We start from the raw sequence: 21,188 nt of genomic DNA on the forward strand, positions 1-21,188 counted from the left end.
ACAAAAAAAATCGGATCCGATTTGGTGGTACACGAACGACTTCTTCTCCATATTTTGGACGGTTTTTCTTTTTAAATCTAAAAACGTAATAGGGATACAGAATAAGTTAGAAAGTTTTTTTTGGTTTTAGAAAGTTGAAACTTGGCCAATTTCCAGATAACGCCACAACAAAATAGATATGTTTTTACACCAAATTATTCCTAGTGAAAACTGGAAGTGAAATACCAGGGTCGCAGAAAAAAGCAAATGGTATAAAGGTGTACTTGTTTCTTCACTTGACTTTTTCTGTGTATCATTTTCAATCTTTCTTTATTATGATCACCTAGCCGTTACGGCTAAGATCGGCACCAGAAGAAACAACGACACCTGTGCTACTCATATTGATCTTTCATGACTTTTTGATGTATGTATGTATCCTTCATCTCCATCCATCCCTCTACTAATTTATTTGTTAAACCCCTTTTGTAACAGGAGTACAGCATTGTGAATTAGAAGCTTCTTAGGTTTAGTACATTGTAAGTTCTGTGGCCCTATTACATTGATGTTGTATCTATCACTTGCTCGCTTTGTTGTAAATGCTGTTTGTGTTCCCTCAAAACGGCCATTTTCATTAATTTTTGGAAATTATTTAAGAAATCTAAATACCTAATAGAGGGACAAAAAATAATTAAGATTTACTGACATTAAACAAATTAAACTAAACCTCTCTCTAATAATTTATATTCGCATTGAGAAATTCAGGCGAATTACTAGGTCAGCAGAATGAGGAAAATGCCAATTTACAACTGCTTACTTGTTCATTAGAATTTTTCTGTGCTCCTGATAATTTTTAATTATCTCCTCATTACAGGTACCTAGTCTATGGGGCTAACACATTGGTACCACAAGAAACAACAACACTTACTTTACCAAGTATGTTTTTATATATCATACTGAGTTATAGATTAAGCCACCACTGTCATAGGTTCGCAAGATTGTATGAGAAGATTTTTAGGGTTTATACCCATTTCTAAAATTCTGTATGCCTATTACATTGAAGTTTACTCCGTCGTTGTTTCGTTAACCCTTTCAGTGTCAATGAAAATTTTTGTCGAGATAAAAATCTGAAATTCCGTACTAATTTACTAAAATGTGCTCAGAAATTCGAAAACGAAACTAATAGAATAGAACTGCAATATTTTTAAATAGCGAACGTGTCTGTTATTAAAAAATATCAAAAATAACGGTTCGTAAGAAAAACAAAAAATGGCAAAGAAAGAGAGTACTTTTAAATGTCAAATATATTTGACAAAAACACTGAAAGGGTTAATAAATAAAATAGCTGGGCTCCTTCCTTCCTTTCTCTCAAACTGTAATTTTTTAACTGATTTTGTAAGTTTGTTGCTTTTGGCGTAAAATACGAATTAGGCGCACTGATTGAAATTAAATCTTTCCTATTTTTAATTTACTGGCTAATTTACTTCCGCTGCCTACAACAATTATGTAAGCAGTCTTAGCGCACTATTATTAGGTGTAAAGGATTATTGAATGGTGTTCTGTTTATTGTGATGTATTTTGTAATTCGCTACGCCTATTACATATAATAGCGGCTATATTGCTGTAATAAGTAAGTAACATCATACGATATTCGTTATCTATCTTAATATACTTACCACCTACCTATCTGCACATCAAAAATGTCAGATCGGCCAACGACGAATTCAAAAATTGAACAGGAGAACAGAAGTAGTAAGAAGTAATTAGCAATTTAACAAGTTAACATTCCTGTGATCAATTGCGATTGGCCTATCTATGACAGTGATGCGTGCTCACACACACATACCATCACAACAAAATTGCATTTGCGTACGTATGTATGTGTAATTTCATAACAACCAATGAAACATCAGTGGAATGAAAATGTTTGCTTTTGCACTGTACGCGTTAGAAAGAAACAAATGCAAAAATAACACAGGCGTCGCCCAATGAAAGACTTACTGTCTTTGCAAATTTTAGAATAAGTTTAGATTTGTTCGAATTAGTCACATTTGGCACTAACTGTGACCTTCAAACGGCCAATAAAACTGTCCCACGCTGCCCGAATGTTGCTCTGCGGTATTTTGGCACATTCTCGGTGAAGCGCTTGCTTGAGGTAATCGACACTTTGGTATTTTTTAGTGCCAACCTTGCTTTACAAAGTACTCCAGACACAATAGTCCAACGGATTAATATTGGTGGCCATTGTGCGCTGGAAATGAAGCGAGGGACCTCATTTTGTAAGCATTCTTTGTTGGCGCATGCTGAGTGCGATGGTGCTGAGTCCTGTTGGACTGTCCAAGGTCTGCGGCTAAAATGTTTGCATGCCCAAGGCTTTAATATACCCTCCAGAATATTTTCGCAATAATATTTTCATTGCAGAATTATGCGGCCCTAATTATGTCTGATCTAATTAATTATTTCCTGTTTATGGTTGTTACAAAAAATTAATTTATTTGCCTAACCTGTTAGTGAAGATTTCTTGGTCCCGAGGTCCTGCATTCTACATAAGACATTTTTGTAGTAAAATTGGTCATTTGGTTTCAATTGCAATGTTAAGGATTTACTTAGGTAATCAGAAAAATTTTGATCTGTTTAAAGCAGGGCCAAGCAAAGGCAAGGGTGCCTTCAATTAGCCTAATTTTCTCTACTCTCACAATCAGTCACAGTGTTACCGCCAAAAAATTTCAAAAAGTGACACAAAAAAGTTATTTTCTTAAAAAAAGACAAAAAAGCCAGCACAGTAGTCAATTTTTGAAAAAAAAATCGAAGATATTTGTTTTAAGTATTTTTTTTTTTTCGAAGTAAAGCATAAAAAACAATCGAAAATTCATGTCTGTATTTTTGTTTTTCAAGTTGGTCACTTGGATTTAATACCCCTATTTCATCACCTAGTATATTTAGAGTTGATAACATGGGCAGTTTTAAAAGCTCGCGTTCTTGGCTGCTGATCATATTCTGTAAAACTTTTGAAAATAATTAATAATTTGTTATTGAATAACCTCTCTACACCATCGGATATTTAGGGTGAGATGAATAAACTGCAACCAACTTCAGACTGCTGTCATTTCTAAGCCACTCGTCCGATGGCTGTTAAAATTATTCCAGTGACAGCTCAATATATTGTTCACAAGCGTACAAAAGCATCTTGGTGAGAATTTTCCAGAAAAAATGTTATTCGTGATGGAATATAAGCGTGATAGTGTGATTTCTTTATATTTGGCTGAAAAACCACAAGTGGCTATCGTTAGAGCTCTGCAGCATTTAAATGTGAATAAATCTTTTGTGTCTCGTACCATCGCTCGTTACCGTGATACTGGTAGCGTTGCCCGACGTCAAGGAAGTGGACGGAAGAAAACAGCAACATCAGCAGAAATGGTTCGAAATGTAAAGAAGCGACTTGATCGAAACCCGCATAGCAGTGGATGAAAAATCGCTCATGAGCTGAACATGTCGTAATATTCCATTCGGCAAATTTTGAAAAATGAGCTCGGGGTAAAACCATTGAAATTCCAAAAAGTGCAAGGACTTACACCGCAACAGATAGAAAATAGACTCAAAAGAGCTAAAGATTTGCTTGGCCGAAAGTAGTGATCTGCCGAATTTGAGTTTCTCCGATGAGAAAACATTCGTTGTCCAGCAGTTTGTAAACAAACAAATTGATCGTGTTTACTTGCCCAAAAGGTCAGCTGAAAATGTGCACCTTCGGTCGGCCACCAGAACCCAAGCGCCGGCCATGGTGATTTTGTGGGCCGCCATAACAGCCGATGGTCGCTCTCCGCTCGTATTAATCGACCGTGACATTAGAATAAATGCCGAATATTTTCACGAAAATATTCCGAAGGGTGTATTAAAGCCATGGGCATGCTAACATTTTGGCCGCAGACCTTGGATATTCCACAGGACTCAGCCACCCAAGAATGGTTACAAAAATGAGGTTCCTCGCTTCATTTCCAGAGCACAATGGCCACCAAAATCTCCGGATACCAATCCGTTGGACTATTGTGTCTGGTGTATTTTGGAAGCATGGTTGGCACTAAAAAATACCAAAGTGTCAATCACCTCAAGTAAGTTCTTCCCCAGGAATGGTCCAAAATACCGCAGAGCACCATTGGGGCAGCATGTGACGGTTTCATTGGCCGTTTGAAGGTCATAATTTGTGCCGGAGGTGACCAATTCGAACAAATATAAACTTATTCTAAAATGTGATGCAATTTCCGACATGTTTTGCTTTCATTCAATAAAATTTAAAAAAAAAATGTAAAAATTATGGCGTTCGACTTTGTTGATTTTTTTATCTCACCCTGTGTATGAGAGTTATAGCTATATCTGTTCCGATTTCGATCAAATATGGCATTCTTATTTCCGGGCTTAGTTTGGTCGTATATTCAATACTATTTGGGCTGACATTACACGCTTGGTGTACAATAAAAGGTAAATCGGACGAAGATATATATGGGAGCTACATCATAAATTTTGACCTATTCAGGCATGTCACAGAATGTAAAATCGTTCAAGAGTGAAAACGAAAACGGTTTTAGCTTCTCTAAAAAACGGAAAACGCAAAAATTTTGCGTTTTGATATCACTTTCAAAAAGCAGGGTGAAATTGAAATGTTTAGTGATTTTAATGTAAAAAATTAACAGAAGACACATACATTTAACAGAAAATATTGTATTAACCAAATTCTCTTAGAATGAACTTGTTTTTGGAATTTATTTCACAAAAAATCTATTATTTTTCTAATCCATGATGAAAACGCAAAAAAATATGCAGAAATGAACGGCAGACTTGTATTGTTGAATTATTGCCATATGTGTTGAAGAAGAAGGTGTAGAAATGTACAACTGACAGACCAAAAAGCAATGTCCCTTTTCTATTATAAAAAAGGGATTCGTCTTCGGAAGGTTTAACCATTCTAACGTGAGTTCCGTCAATGCATCCTACAATTCCTGGAATTTCATAATTTTCAAAAAAGTACAATTTCGACTATCTTTTTTCTTCGGAAGACATTCTTAATTTGATCCAATGTGGACAAATTTCAGCTTCAATTGCCTTAATAACTCTCCACATAATTGTAGAAACTGTACTTCTCCCAAGGCTTAGCTCCACATCTCTACCTACAACTCCTTGAAATGCACCCGTAGCCAAAAACCTAAGCGTTGTTGCAAGCTGGATAATAGCCGGTATATTGGAACGTTTGAGGTGGGGAGAAATTTTTTCCAAAACTAAAACAAAAGCTTCTTTATTTAGCCGATAATAAGTTATAAATCTGTAGAAATAAATTATTATTAAAATAAATTTGAAAATAACTCATTGCTGGTGGAGCCTTACTCTGCATTTGAGTGAGATAAAGGATCTGATGCGTTCCTCAATGTCCGGCGACGAATTTTTCAGTAGACCGCTGATTTATTTCTTCATCAGCAAGTATTGAAGCCCCTGGCATTTTTACTTTTGGTGTTTATATTATAAAAAACAATTTAAACTCCTTTTTTAATTGTCAATAATTTGTTTACGACTTTTTTTTCATGGAGTTACCATATTTTTATTTCAAAAATGTGAAATGATTTTTTTTCCGGATTAGTCAAAACGTACCAGTGCTGAAGAAGCAAAAGCAAATCGTAACGATTTGGAAAAGGTGAAATAAATCGATTTCGTAAAATTTCTGTGACATGCCTGATTATCTTCAATTTAAATAGGGTTTGTCATTGGGTCAAAGAAATTAATTGTACAAAATTTCATCTGGATCGGGCAATAAATGCGACCTGTCCATCTTTTACAAATCTACATGGACAGACGGACAAGCATAAATCGACTCAGAATGTGATTCTATGCAGATCATCAAAAGGAACTATGGGTCTATCTCGCTTCCTTTTGCCTGTTACAAACAAATGCACAAAGATATAATATCCGGACCACCATGTGGTGTAGGGTATAAAAGAATATAATACAAATATGTTTGCAAAAGGTAACTTCTTAATTCGACCATGGGTGTCGCTATATGAGGCATGTATCATAAAAATTTGGGAGGTTTAGGGTTGTTGCGGGATCTCAGACAAATATTTCGAGGTTATACAAACTTTCATAAAAAAAAACTTTATAAGAATTACAGTTGTTATAAAAATTTGCATTTTCCTTTTTTCTAAATTGTTTAATTTCGCTCATAGCATATAGTATATTATACAACCTATATAATAAAAATTGTGTATAATACTTATCCTCTGCATTAATTATTTTGAGATCAATTATACCATGTTTACATGTCAGTTCATTTACATAATTTTTCATTAATTCAAAACATTTTTTAAATGCATATTATTTCAAATTTAAGATTTCTTAACAGATGACTTGGAGTAGACGATATTCGAAAAATGCAATTATTAATTATTAAATTCTAAACGACACGTAAATACGGTATAGTATTCAGCTATTAAAAAACAATTATTTAATTTCATATTTTTTTGCATTTTTATTTATTTATATATATTCTTTCAACGTTTCAGTTATTATTTCAAATGTTCAAATATATGTATATATGTTTTAGACGATTTATAATATACGAGAGAGAGAGGAGAGGGAGAGAGGTTGGTTATCAATTTTCTGAAGTAATATGTGTATGTACTCAATATATGTATGTATGTATGCATTTTGTTTTTTAGTTAGTTGTAATAATATCTATTCGCTAAATTGTTTATCTTCTTAAATATTTAGGCTATATAATTAATTTACACAGTATATAAATATGTATGTTATTGTATATAATGACATTATAATGCATAATTCAATGTAGATTTTTTTTTGCATTTATATAAATTGATTTTACTACAAAATTTCCATAAATAATGCATAATACATACGATGATGGACCTAACAATGTTTGCTTGGCTTAGGCAAATATTTATAAATAGAGTAATGCAGTGTATAACAAGTTTGAAAATGTTTAAAAAAAGGGAAAATGGAAACAAAATAGTTATGTCCAATGATTTATAAAATTATTAAAAAGAATTGAAAATGTTTAATTTTGTTTTAACTAGCATGCAAAGTTCATAAAAAAAAATTTTATTTATGGAAAATCACAAAATACGATTTCCATATTATCAATTAGTATCAGACTATTTTTAGCTTAGAGATATAAAATATATATATTTTTTTTTTCATATATTTTAGTAATTTTTAAAACTTTTTTTAGATATTTAAAATTGAAACAAATAAATTAAAAAAAATATATATATATTTTAGTAATTTTTAAAAATTTTAGAGTTTGAATTGTTTAAATAACGAATCTTTTGTAACAGTTTGAGTAATTGAGTTAGTAAAACTTAATTTAAAACCTTAAAACTATACTTTACATTATTTGAAAACAAGAAATGTGATTTAAAATCGAGCCAAGTTTAAAAAATATGCAGACTAGTTCACGTAAAAGGTTTCCATAGGTGGTTAAAGTAATTCTTCCTACAGATTACCGGTAGGTAAAAAGTAATTTTTCTATGAATTTTTTCTCTGCAGGAATATTCTCCTTTAGTGGAAGACCTGCCAAAGTCTTCTACATATAGACAGTCGTCTAATTTTATATATGGATAATCCCAACAATATTTTTAATTCATAGGAACTGAGCAAAAGTTGTTTTTTTCTCATTTTTACACCTATATATCGATTTATCTATAGAAGATCTTCTCACAATAATAGATCCATGACAAGTAAAAAAGCAGTTTGAATACCCTTCACCATTTCGAAAGAGTTTGGAAATTTTCAAAAAAAAAAAAAAATAAAAATAAATAAATAAATGAATAAAATCAAAACCGTTAAAAATTCTGTTAGAATCTTAGAAGTTTCGAATATTGCCGTTATATTGAGGTCTGGACGAAGACGTCTACAGGTCGACGGCAACTTTGGTCATTACGATATTCAAATACGAAATTTGAAAAGAATAATGTAGTTAAAAACATCAAAATAACGATTATAGGGAGGTACCGTCATATCGGAGCTATTAAGAACTTCAAATTCGAAATTTAAAACAATTCCGGTGATATTAGTACCTTAAATTGGAAAAAATGACGAATATAGGGAGGTACCGTTATATCGGGGCCATACGAAGACCTTCATAGACAATTTTCCGGTACAGGCTGTAATATCTATTAGGAACTTCAAATACGAAATATCAAGCAATTTCGTAAAATATTGTACATTAAATTGTCAAAATACCGAATATAGGGAGGTACTGATATATGCGACCTATACGAAGAACTGGACCTTCATAGACAATTTTCTGGCATAGACTGTAGTTCCCATTACGGACCCTAAATACGAAATTTCAAAATACCGAATGTCGGGGGCGTACCGTTGTATGTAGGCTATACGATATCGTGGATCTATAAAAACCTTTCTCTTCCAGGGGGTAAAGTGCTTGGAAGGAACTGCTAGTATAGATTTTTAGACAATTCCATTAAAAAATGTAGCGAAAGTCAGCAAAATAGAGAATATAGGGAGGTACCGTTATATCCCTCATATAACATACGATATCGTGGGCATATATAGACAATACTCTTCCAAGGGTAAAGTACTCGGAAGGAACACCTTTTGTGGATTTTCAGACAATTTCATTGAAAAATTTGGGAACAATCATCAAAATAACAAATATTTGGGGGTATCGTTATATGGAGGCTATACGATATCGTGGACCTAGATAGCACTCTTCCAGGTAGTAAAGTACTCAGAGAGAACTCCTTATGCGGATTTTCAGCCAATTTCATTGAAAAATGTAGCTAAAGTCATCAAAACACCGAATATAGGGAGGTACCGTTATATGGCGGCCATACGATATCGTGGACTTATACAGTCCATCTTCGAACTTGATCTGCCTGAAGACAAAATACTGATTTATGCAAAATTTCAGCTTCCTATCTTTATTCGTTTTGACTCTAGCGTGATTTCAACAGACCTATGGACGGACAGGGCTAAATAGTCTTAGAATTTTAAGCTAACCAAGAATATATATACATTGTTATGCCTAAAATTATTATTTCGATGAGTTACAAACGGAATGACGAACTTAATATGCCCTCCATACTATGTATGTTGGAGGGTATAAAAAACGCTTCTATCTACGGAGGACTATCTATGACAAAACGTGTTCTATTGAAGTCTTATCACTAACAAAAACCTGTAGAAGGTCTTGCTTCATAGACGACCTGTAAAAAAACTAATAGGAAACATTTTAAAATCCAAATAGGAAACACTTTAAAATAATAGGAAACATTTTAAAATCCTCTTTCTGTAGAAGTATGGGGAAAGTTATGCTATGTATGGATATAATATAAAAGATGGATCTGTCGAAGATCTTTAATCTATAAATTTTTAACAAATATTCTGTGGTAAAAGTTCTGTATAGGGAAATTATTAAAAAATGTTACCTTTATAAGAAGACCTGATGAAAGGTAGAAGGTGTGAAGGTTTAATTTCGATTCGTTTTAGATGTATTTGTCTTTAATGGTTTCAATGATATTTCTTTGGCAGAATTCTCTTGTAAAATTGTAATCTTAAAATATGGTCACAATTGTAAATAAAAAGTTTTCTAAAATCTGATATATAAAAATTAGGCTTATGCTCAAACTGTTTATAATTGTAGCTTTGACTTGGACCAAAAGACTTCTAAAAGAACCGCCAAGTAGGTGAAAATGGGATCATGAACCTTTTTCCTCAGACTTGCTATTGGATGGAAGTGTAGGCAGACTTTAAATAAGCTGTTCATAAGAAATGAATTATATTTTCTGGACATTTTCCAACCATTTTCCAAGAATGTCATAAAAGTATTGAGTGTAAAAAAAAATATTAAAAATAAATTCAAATATAAATTTTATAAATCATTGGACATAAAATAATTGGTTTACAAACAAATTTGTTTATAACAAAGAAGAAGGAAAAACTTAACAAGTTTTTATTTTTAAGGTATTTAATTATGTACCATGCATGCATACAGTTTACAGTTTCAAGCAATATATTATTAATGGCTTTTTTTAATTCATTATGGATATTTCAGTATTTCAGTTTATAGATTTATTTTTTTGTTGATATTTTTTTATTTAGAAATGTTCTTAACATTAATTTTTTTTAATGCTGTTGCTGTTGTTAGTTTGATAATAATTTATAATATTTGTTAATAGAAAAACGACATGGTACGCGATAATATTTGTTCTATATTCTTTGTACAATTTAAGGCATATTACATTGTGATTTATTTTTAATTTTTAAATCTATAAAACATTTTAATAAAAAAAACGGATTACATACTAAAAGGTTTCAAAAGAAGGGGTAGGTAAATCATATTTACAGATCACTAAAAAAATTATAAAAATATGATTATATACATTATATTTATTTTATGTATGTATATATTTTTATTCCTAGCAGAAATAACAATCAACAAAATATCTTAAAAAAAAACAAACAAAAAAAGGGAAGAGTTTTAATAATTTGATTTTTTCTTTTCTTGGAAAAATAATGCACACAATGATTATGATGATGTTGTTTTTTTGCTTTTGTTGTCGATGACGATGTTTTTTTTTGTTGTATAAAAATATTTTAAGAAATAATTAAAACTTTATAAACCTTTGTTTTTTGTTTTCTCATATAATATTTGATTTTGAAATCAAGGTACATATATGTTTTTTTTAATACTTAATATTATTTGATTTTTAGTTAGATATTAGGGTTTTTCATTCATTTTCTTAATTTTAATCCATAATATTTTCTATTTTGTTGTTCATAATAATTTTAGTTAAATATTTATTCTAGTAAAAAATTGTTTTGTTTTACAAGTAAAAAAATTCATAAGAAACAAGATAATGTTTTTGTTTTTTCATTTCATTTCATTCGCATTGTTTTTGTTAATATTTGCACTTAAGTTTTAGAATATATATTTGAATCTGTTATAAAGGGGGACAATTAAGAGACTAAAGGTTGTTTATTTCAATAATCGTAAATAATTTAAATAATATTTTTAAAATCAAATCATTTTTTATAGAAAATTGCATATCATCAATGATTGTTGGGATTTAAAAACGGTTCAATTTAGTTAATTTCAAAAAATTTATTTCACAATGTTAACTTTGACCTCTGTTAGGGGTACAATTAAATTCGAATTCTCACTAAAATTTCTAAGCGAACACCGGGCTCTTAGCATAGTTTTATATGAAACCAATACTAGAAGCAATATTTCCATCTGTTACAAGATTTGAAAATACTTATCTATATAAGATGTTTGGATGGATGGTTGAAGAAAATTTTATAAAAAAAAAGAAAATCTCTTTTAATTGTCTGCTTATTATTTACTCTTAATTGCACATTAAAAGTAATATAAACAAATATCGTCGTTGCTTTAATATGTTTTAGAGATGTAGAAAGGATATAGATATCAGTCTATTACTCAAGTATTATAAGAGTTATAGTGATTTCAGAAAATATTCGACGCAAAAAGTTTGAAGCTGGAGCAAATTGAAGGATCTCATCCAACAATGAGGTCATAAATCTGTAGCGATATTAGACTGGAAAGAGAATGAGAAATCAATCACCATTGAAAACCAGTAAGGAAAAGTAAAAAGTCGGGCGGGACCGACAATATGATACCCTACACCACTATGCATATTTAGTAGAGCTCCCGTAACAAAAGAATTTATTTCAAGTAGATCATCAACATTTGCCTCTAGAGCAGTTATAGTTTGCTATAGAGTGCATGATATTACTTGGAAAAGGATTATTTTAAAAAAATATATATATCGGAGCCAAGTTGCACAAAATGGAAACGTACGTCCCGAAATTCACTCCATTTGGGCTGATATTAACATTATTTGCACAATAAACCTGAAATCGGATTATGTGAGCTATATCCAAATCTTAGTCGTTCTCGATAAAATTTTGCAAAGGTGTTTCCGAGCTTTATAAGATATCTGGTACCAAATTTGTAACCGGTCGGATCTACCAAACCTCAGGTCATTTGGACTGATATTGGCAATTTGGTGCACAATTAACCCGAAATCGGATGAAGATATGGGAGCTATATCCAAATCTGAACCGATCTGGTATTTTCGAGCAGTATCTGATGTCCGGTACCAATTATCATTCTTCTGGTGCGAATATTACGCATGTGAGGAAATATATATATATGGTAGCTATAGCTTTATCTGAACCGATTTACACAAAATTTGATTTACTTGCTTCTAGGCTGAATTCGGTCGGATGTACCAAAATTCAGTCCATTTGGGCTGATATTAGCCATTTTGTGCGCAATAAACCTGATATCGGATAAAGATATATATGGGAGCTATATCCAAATCTGAACCGATCTCGATAAAATTTGACAGAGATATTTTCGAACAGTATCTGATGTACGGTACCAAATATCATTCTTCTGGAGCGCATATTACGAATGCGAGCGACTCCAAACCGAATGAAATACATATATTGGAGCTATAGCTATATTTGAACCGATTTTCTCCGAATTTGATTAATTTGCTTCTAGACTGAATTCGCTGGGATGTACCAAAATACAGGTCATTTGGACTAATGTTAACCATTTGGTACACAATTAACTCGAAATCGGTTGAAGATATATGGGAGCTATATCTAAATCTGACCCGATTATCACTAATTTCAATAGGGTGGACCAAAAAATGCTGTTTGCAAAATTTCTTCTCAATCTGATAATAAATCCGACCTTCATTTTGTTCACAAGAATACATGGACGGATGGACTAATTTAAATTAACTCAGAAAGTTATTCTATGTAGATCCTCCAAAGTAAATATGGGTCTATCTCGCTTCCTTCTCCATGTTACAAACAAATGTACAAAAACATAATGCCCTTACCACTATGTGGTGTAGGGTATAATGAGGCAACATGCTGTGAATCTGAGTCACACGACATCGTCATCTAAAACTATTTTATTAAGACTTCTAAGGTGTATCTTCGTCTATAGAGGATATGTAAAGGCAATTCAATCTATATATCTGTAAATAATTTGAAAAAAATACATATATGTATACAAGAAGGAGCACTCTATAAGCATAATTAACATGTAATACTTCTCCAGACTACAATTATTCTGCTCCTTGCTCTACACCTTCAAGAATTGGATTCGATTAGAAACATCAAACAAAAAGACAGCTTTTTAAATAAAGTATTTTTTCAATGGACACTAAAAGTAGTCCCACGCTTGGATGACGAAATGCCTGTGAGAAAAAAAAAACGTTTTCCAATGGGCCATCAGCCCTGTAAATTATAAATGCTATATAAGTATATAGTTTTAGAATTGGGAAATACTACATGAAATGTATATCCTTTGATAAACTTGACTATGTAGTTCTACTCAGATTTAAAAATGTGTTTAAAACATGATATATATGTTAAAAAACAAAATATTGCACAAATCTAAATTTACATCATGCTTGTGTCATCATTACCTAAAAGAAAACTGACGGAGTGAAAAACCATCCATCTAAAAATATAGCTAATCGTTCAATTTTACGAAAGCTAGCTTGTGAAATAGTTGTGAAAGTGACACCGAAATTCCGTCGGACTCCACTACATCATAATTTAAAAAAAGGGGACCTATCTATTCCATAATTTAGGCTCAATTTCCATTTTTTTTCAGTCTTAGGAAGTATTGAAACATATTTCAATAAATTCAAAAATAATTTATAATGAGATCATTAAATTAATAAAATATAATATACGCATGCAATTAAATAAAAGGTAATTTTTTATAATTTCCTACCAGTTCTTGGCAATTCCAATAATGTCCAAAAGGATGAACCCATTGATTTTTGATAGACTAAGAATAAGACTTTCAAATTATAAGATTCTCATGAACAAGCATGGGGGATATAGGGTGCTACCCAACACTTTTCTAAGTGAGACATCAAACAGTAATATTAAAAAATGTCGCCGGCAATACTGGCGTTAAAAATATATAATTTTGTTGGTTGGTCTCGAAACTTAAGAAAACGCTCGCTGACCTTAAGAAAACACAGCGTCATGTTGTATATCCATCATATGCTTGTAAATTATGAGCCTCAAATGAAGTTTAACTATTAGAAAATTATGCAAAGTTGGGGGAAATGAATCTACTTCAGGGGATAGTTATGAACAATAAAGTACTAACCATAGAGGTTCAATGGTTAAAATTCAGTAGTAGGGTCATCGGTTTAAATTAAAACAAAAATATTTCTCCATTTCGCCTCTGTGGTACTATTTTAAGAATTTTCATTTTGTCTTAAAAATCCCTTTTGAAGGTCTTCTATTTTTAAGAGACCTTTGGAATTTCTGCCATCTATAGAAGACACTGTAAATCTCCTCTTTGGTAAATAGAACACCTATAGAATTCCTTATATGAAAACCCGTAAAGAAAGTGCACAATACAAGGCAAACAGGACGCAGATGTATATGGGAGGTATATCTACATTTTTACCGATTATCTCCAATTTAAATAGGGTTCGTCCTTGGGTCAAACAAATGATTTGTGCAAAATTTCATTGGGATCGGGATCGGTACATTGTTTACTAAAATACTTGGTTAGACGGACGGACAGACAGACGGACATGCATAAATCGACTCAGAATGTGATTCTATGCAGATCAACCAAAAGGAACTATGGGACGGACATGCATAAATCGACTCAGAATGTAATTCTATGCAAATCATCCAAAAGGAACTATCTTGTTACCTTTTGACTTTAACAAACAAATGCAGAAAGACAAAATACCCTGACCACTTATCTGTTGGTAATTTGTGTAGGCATTTAATGTAAATGGACCCTCTAAGAGACAATCTCCAGTGGGCAGGAGACCAGAAGACTTTATCAAGTTCCTGCTAGCTTTTTTTACAAAATTTTCTAGTGCGATCTTAGGTAGGTCTTCTTCCACAGATGACCTTCGAAAGGGCATTCTATCTGTGGAGGGTCTTCCATCAATTGGACATTTTCGAGAGGTCTTTTACATGTGGGAAAACTTAATAATATTTGCCTTGGAAGACCTGCCTTCATTAGGAGATCATTAACATAAGAAAAACTATTAAGTCTTCTACGTCTTTTATATGTTGCTGTACTGTAACTTAACAGAGATCTTCTATAGACAGTAGACTAGAAGACTTAATCGAATTCTTGTTAGTTTTTTAATAAAATGTTTTTTTTTTTTTAAATCTACCAAAGGTCTTCTTAAATTCAATGGCAAAAATTTGAAGGGCCACCAAATTTTTTTTCTCATTTTTAAAAGACCTTTCAATGATCGTCCACCTTTAAACATTAGGGATTAAAGGCGAGGCATCAGTACAAAAAAACATTACAAAAAACTTGTCGTATTATAACTAAAAAATTCGGTAGCACTCTATCTTTATGAGGGAAATTCAAACGGTCTATCTCCCCAGTGAAGTTAATTAAGCTTTCTTCTAAATTTCATCGGTATCCTAGTTCTCTATAAGAAGAAAAAAAGAATAAAACATTAAAAAATAATAACAAATATTGTTTAAAACCCCAATTATACCTCTTGGAACCACTTCACATAGCCGGTGGCAATATAGCATTTAAATTCTAAAAATATATCTTCCACCACTTTTCAATTTTATAAAAATATTTTTTTCTAATATTTAACAATCATTGATGATAACAATTAAAAAAATTAGGACAAGGAAGGGCAAGTACTACTTAAAAAAATAAAATTGGAATATAAAATTTTAAGGGAAAAAATTAGGAAATAAAAAATTGTTTAAGTTTCAAATAATAAATCTCTTCTTCGACGTCGTTTCCCTTTGTTATACCTACGAATAGGTAAATACCCCAAATTCTAGTAACTTATTTTTTTGCGCAGCTTCAGGGACAAACGCTGCTGTTGCTGCTGCTGGTCACGTTCAGTGCTGTGGTTGTGGCCGCTGTTTGGATTGGCCAGCACCGAAGAGCTATATTTGCCACGTGGCACATACATACCTTGACTAGTGGGTGTGGGTATACCCGATGTAGATGCCGACGATGTCGAGGAAGCAGTTGAGGACTCCACCAAATGGCCGGAGGTGGTGTGTCGCAGATAACGGGAACGAAAATTGCCACCACCGGTTAGGGTGGAAGTACTGCTGGACGCTGAGGATGAGGAGGCGGCTGCTGTTGTTGCCGCCGATATGCTGGCCGATGAGGTAGCAGCAGCTGCTGAGCTGTTGTTGTTATTGGACGTTGTTTGATTGTTGTTGTTGCTACTGGTTTTCCTTAGTAATTTGTTGTTGTACTCATCACATTTGTCCTTTTCGATGCGAGTACTGCTCAAGGAACGTTTGTTGCGTTTAATGTTACTGCCGCCGCCACCGCCGCTGCCGTATGGTAGTCCTGCATATTGACCACTGCCACTGCATGAGGAGGGTATGTGCGATGATGAAGAGCCTACACCCATGGAGGACCTTTGCGAATTTCGACTAAGACGATTTGTATCTAAATTATGATGAGACGGTGAGGGAGATGATGACGATGATGAGGTTAAAAAGGTTGTTGTAGGTAATGGAGGTGGTGTATGGTTGGATATGGCCAGGGAAATGTCATTATCAAGGGAGGGAGAGGGCGAGGAGGAGGTGGTGGTAGGGGGAACATTGAAATGGATGATGTTAGAAAAATTAGATGTAGAGAAATTTGTGTTTAATTGTGTGTTTGGCATAAAATTATTATCAATGGGGACATTACTGTGGTTGTTGTTGCTATTATTGTTGTTGTTGTTGTTATTGTTCGAATGGCTTGTGAGATTTGAATTGTTGTTATTGTTGGTTGTGGACTTGAGGGTTTCTGCATCTGAGGAGGAATTTGAATGATTGGCCGAAACTGAGGTAGCTGTACATGAATTGGAGGAGGAGGATGAGATTGGCGGCGATTTTCTATTGCTGTTGTTGGCCATGTGGCCAAGACGTTCTTCTAGCTTACTACAACTACTACTACTACAACTATTGGATTGGATGTTATTGTTTCTGTTGTTGTTGTTAATGTTCATGTTGCTGCCGGCCTCTTCAAGGGTGCCACCAACTGGATTCGAATTGAAATCCAAATTGGCCGATGATGAACGTGTCGTCAAACCACCTGCAATGCCACTGCCACTGCCGCCACCCAAAGCCTGAGGCAAGGCTGAAACATCGCGATAATAACGAGCCGTTGTTATGGTACAGGGAGGAGGTGGTTGACCACCACCACCTCCATCATTATGGCGATGATGATAACGTAAACGTGAGCGGCCCCTCAAGGTCATGTGGTGAGTGGAGCTGCCACTTGTGCCACCACCTCCTCCGGGATGCACCAAACTTGATAAACGATTAGAACTCCGAGAAGGTGGTATTGTGGCACAAGACCCCACCATACCCGAAACAGCTGTTCCAACCACCGGATTTAAATCTAATAAAGCTGCTGTGGCCCTTACAATGGGAATTTTGCTTTCAATTCCAGCTCCAGTACCACCAGCACCACCACCACTATTATTATTGGACGTTGCTGAACTGATGAGGGTATTTTGATAGGTTTTCGTTTGTTTGCTGAGACTAGTTGTTGTATTGTTGTTGTTATTGTTATTATTATTGTTGTTGTTGTTATTGGCGGCAGTGACATTGCTGTGGGTGATTTGTTGCTGTTCGGCTTTGCGTAAATGCATTAGACCCATTCTATTGTGAAAAAATTGATGGCCACCAATTTTGGATGTTGTTGCAGGGATTAGTAGAGCAGATCACCAAAGTTTAATTTTTTTGTTGTAGAAATCCATAGCCATAATAGTGTTTTATTCACCATAGAAAAAAGATTCAAGAAGAAAAAGAGTTATAAAAAAGAGAGAGAAAAAAGAAAAGTTTTTATGTTGTAATTTTTCTCACCAGATTTTCATTCAAATGGAATTGAAGAAGGAGGAATAACACTAAGAGTTACGGGAACTATTTGAGTGTGGGGTTTAAACGTAAACTATTTTGCGGAAAATACAAAAAATACGATGGCATTCCAGATAAAGTGTTCTAGACAAAATAATACGATATCTACGTACACAGATACCTTCGAGTTATTTGTTTTGTGGAGGTAATACCTGAGGTTCGAAAAATATATTTTTTTGACGAAAATATAAGTAGGGAAAACTCCCCTATATAAATTATATGTGATAGAGGTACCAGACCTTTATTAAGAGTTGTTGGTATACTTAAAACAATTTTTAGTTTGAGATAAGTTTGATTTGGCAAAAATTTTCTAACACCTCAAAATGGTGATCAAAGGTCCACGACGAGCTTAGTCGATATAGTTGTCCGAGTATGTCCATGCTAATTTGCATTTACCCTTCACGTCACTATTATTGCCCGATCGTCACGAAATTTGGTAGGAAGTTTATGTCAGAATCAGAAAAGGGGTCCACATTTTGTAGAATTGATAGCAAACTATTACGGGGATGAAATGGACTCCACAGATCAACTTATTGTCTGATACCGATGCGAAAACTATTTTGTGCATATTTTTGATGTGGAAACTCATTTCCCAAAAAATCACATATGGCTACAGTGGGTATAAATCAAATGGCCAAAACGCGCGTCATAAAAATAACGGCTTTAGACCCTAGTTCTCTTTGAAGCATATCAGTTTCAGGATATTTGGAGTCGATCTAGGGATGGACGTTCGCCCGTCTGTCTGGCTGGTTCGATAACACTCGAATGGAGCGTTATAATACTTCGTAATATTAAGATCGGGTTCGGAGATGGGCAATATCAGTCCAATCCTTTTGGAACCTCCCACAAAAAGCCAAATATTCGAAGAAAATAATTTACCTTATAGAAAAAAAAGGATTATTCGATTTTACTTCAACTTTGCAAATCCTAATATTTGAATCAGTGCTAAGCCAGGTGGGAAAATGGGCAATATCGGTATACTCCATCAAATACTTCCCCCACAAAGGGTCAAAATTTTGAGTTATTATAACTCTTAGAAAATGTGATGTAAGAGTCCGATTGTATTCAAACTACACCCAACAAAATATTTCTACTAACACAAGATCTGCTGTGAAGATGGGATATATCTGTCGACTCCTTCTGGTGGTCCCTCTAAAAAGTCAAAATTTTGAACTCTATGAAGCTATAGAACACGAAATTACCATCCGTTTATATTGAGACTTGGTACATCTGAATATTTTCATCAACACAAGATCTATTATAAAGATGGTAGAGATCGGAGTATTCCTTTTGGTACCTCCCCCACATAGGGTCAAAGTTTTGAATAACCAAAACGATTATAAAATCCGAAATAAGCACCCGGTTCTCTTCATATTTCACATATCCTATTATTTTTACTAACACTAGATCGGATGTGGAGATGGGATATCTCGGTCCACTCCTTCTGGTACTTTCCCCACCAAGGGTCAACATTTTGAATATCCATGAAGCTCATAAAACGGGAAATTAACATATGATTCCCTTCAGATTTGGTATATCTCAATATTTTCCATCCACACAAGATCTGTTATAAAGATGGTAGAGATCGAATCTTTCCTTCTGGTACCTTCCCCAAAAATAGTAAAAATTTTGAACTTCCATGAACTCATGTTAAAAACATCCATATTTAGTGGTCTGATGGTACTTTAAAAACTATTCTTAAACAAGTAAAAAGACATAAAGTTCGTCCGGTCCGAATTTCTAATACCCTCCACCATTGGGTGAAAAAAAACATTTGTATGCAAAAGTATCTGGATTCATTCGGGAGCCTATATAGCAAATTTTTGTACTACAACGATTGTAATCTATTGCGAGAAATTTGACATAATTTCGTGGGTAAATGTGACTATGATGACTAGGACCAATATGGACAATGTTCTGATGCCGGTTGTTGAACCCATTAGGAAGTACAAATACCAAATTTCACACAAATCTATTAGAAAATGTGACTTAAATCGTCAAAATACCGAATATCCGAAGGAACCGTTATATGTGCCGAATATCGAGAGGTACCGTTATACATTGGCTATACGAAAACTTCGACATATATATGTGCATTGTGCCTCTATCGGAGGCACGAAAACAAAAAATGTGACAGAAATCATCAAAATACCAAATATCGAGAGGTACCCTTATATGGGGGCTATACGAAAACGTGGACCGATATATCTCATTTTTAATATCACCCATCCTAGACACAATACAAATTGTTCTGTCAATTTTTGAAGCTCTACGTCAAATAATGTGAGCTGATATCGTGATTTTAGCAGACAGACAGACGAAAATTCTTAAGTCGACTTAGAATTTTGTGCTGATCATGAATATATATACTTTATGGGGTTTATGCCGAATATTTAGAGGCGTTACAAACGAAATGACAAATTTAATATACCCTCCTTTCCAAGGTAGGGGGTATACAAATCAATGGTTAGTGGTCCTATGATTTTTTCCATGATTAAACCAGTAAGGAAAAGGCAAAAGTCGGGCAGGGCTGATTTTATGATACCCTACACTCCTATACATATTTAGTAGAGCTCCTGTAACAAAAGAATTTTTTTGAAGTAGATCATACCACCTATCAACATTTGGATTTATAACAGTTATAATTTGGTTTCAGAGGGAACTAATATATAGGAGGCGTATCCAATTCTGAATCGATTTTCACTAAATTTGACGGAAACATTTTAATCTTTTACACCAAACAACGTTGCTATAGAGTGCATGATATCACTTCAACAAAGATTATATTAAACAACATATATATATATCGGAGCCGAGTTCCGATATATATGGGAGCTATATCCAAATCTTACTCGATCTTCATTAAATTTGGCAAAGGTATTTTCGAACCCTATAAGATATCTGGTACCAAATGTCATTGTTGTCGATTGCATATAACGAATGTAATGGAACTTTAAACCCCAAAACCCTATATCTGATTTCCAAATTTGCTGTATTTCATTCTAGACTGAATTTGGTCGGATGTGCCGAAATTCAGGTAATTTGAACTGATATTGGTCATTTGGTACACAATTAGCACGAAATCGGTTAAAGATATATTTGGAAGCTATATACAAATCTGAACCGATCTTGATACAATTTGGCAGAGGTATTTATGTGATGATCTTATATTTGATCCAAATATCACTTGATGTATATAAACCGATTTTCATCAAATTTTATATACTTCCTTGACTGAATTCAGTCAGATA

The 21,188-nt window shown here is 33.5% G+C and overlaps 1 protein-coding gene and 1 long non-coding RNA gene across 2 annotated transcripts in view; both read right to left on the reverse strand.

The window, feature by feature from the left end:
• Window positions 1–4,784: 4,784 nt before the first annotated feature.
• On the reverse strand, window positions 4,785–5,604 carry LOC131803848 (uncharacterized). The gene is made up of 2 exons (XR_009342797.1): window positions 5,350–5,604; window positions 4,785–5,287 (listed from the first exon to the last, which is right to left on the reverse strand). It is a non-coding gene; the product is annotated as an uncharacterized LOC131803848 (long non-coding RNA).
• A 10,241-nt stretch (window positions 5,605–15,845) lies between these two features.
• LOC131803827 (probable serine/threonine-protein kinase DDB_G0282963) overlaps window positions 15,846–21,188 on the reverse strand; it is a 35,587-nt gene continuing 30,244 nt past the window's right edge. The window contains exons 7-8 of the mRNA XM_059125548.1: window positions 16,279–17,682; window positions 15,846–16,206 (exon numbers count right to left, since the gene is read on the reverse strand). Of these exons, the coding sequence (XP_058981531.1) occupies window positions 15,846–16,206; window positions 16,279–17,682 (1,765 nt within the window). The remainder of the gene's footprint in view (window positions 16,207–16,278; window positions 17,683–21,188) is intronic.

Source organism: Musca domestica, unplaced genomic scaffold (genome assembly GCF_030504385.1).
Source record: "Musca domestica strain aabys unplaced genomic scaffold, Musca_domestica.polishedcontigs.V.1.1 34, whole genome shotgun sequence".
Lineage (NCBI taxonomy): Eukaryota > Metazoa > Arthropoda > Insecta > Diptera > Muscidae > Musca > Musca domestica.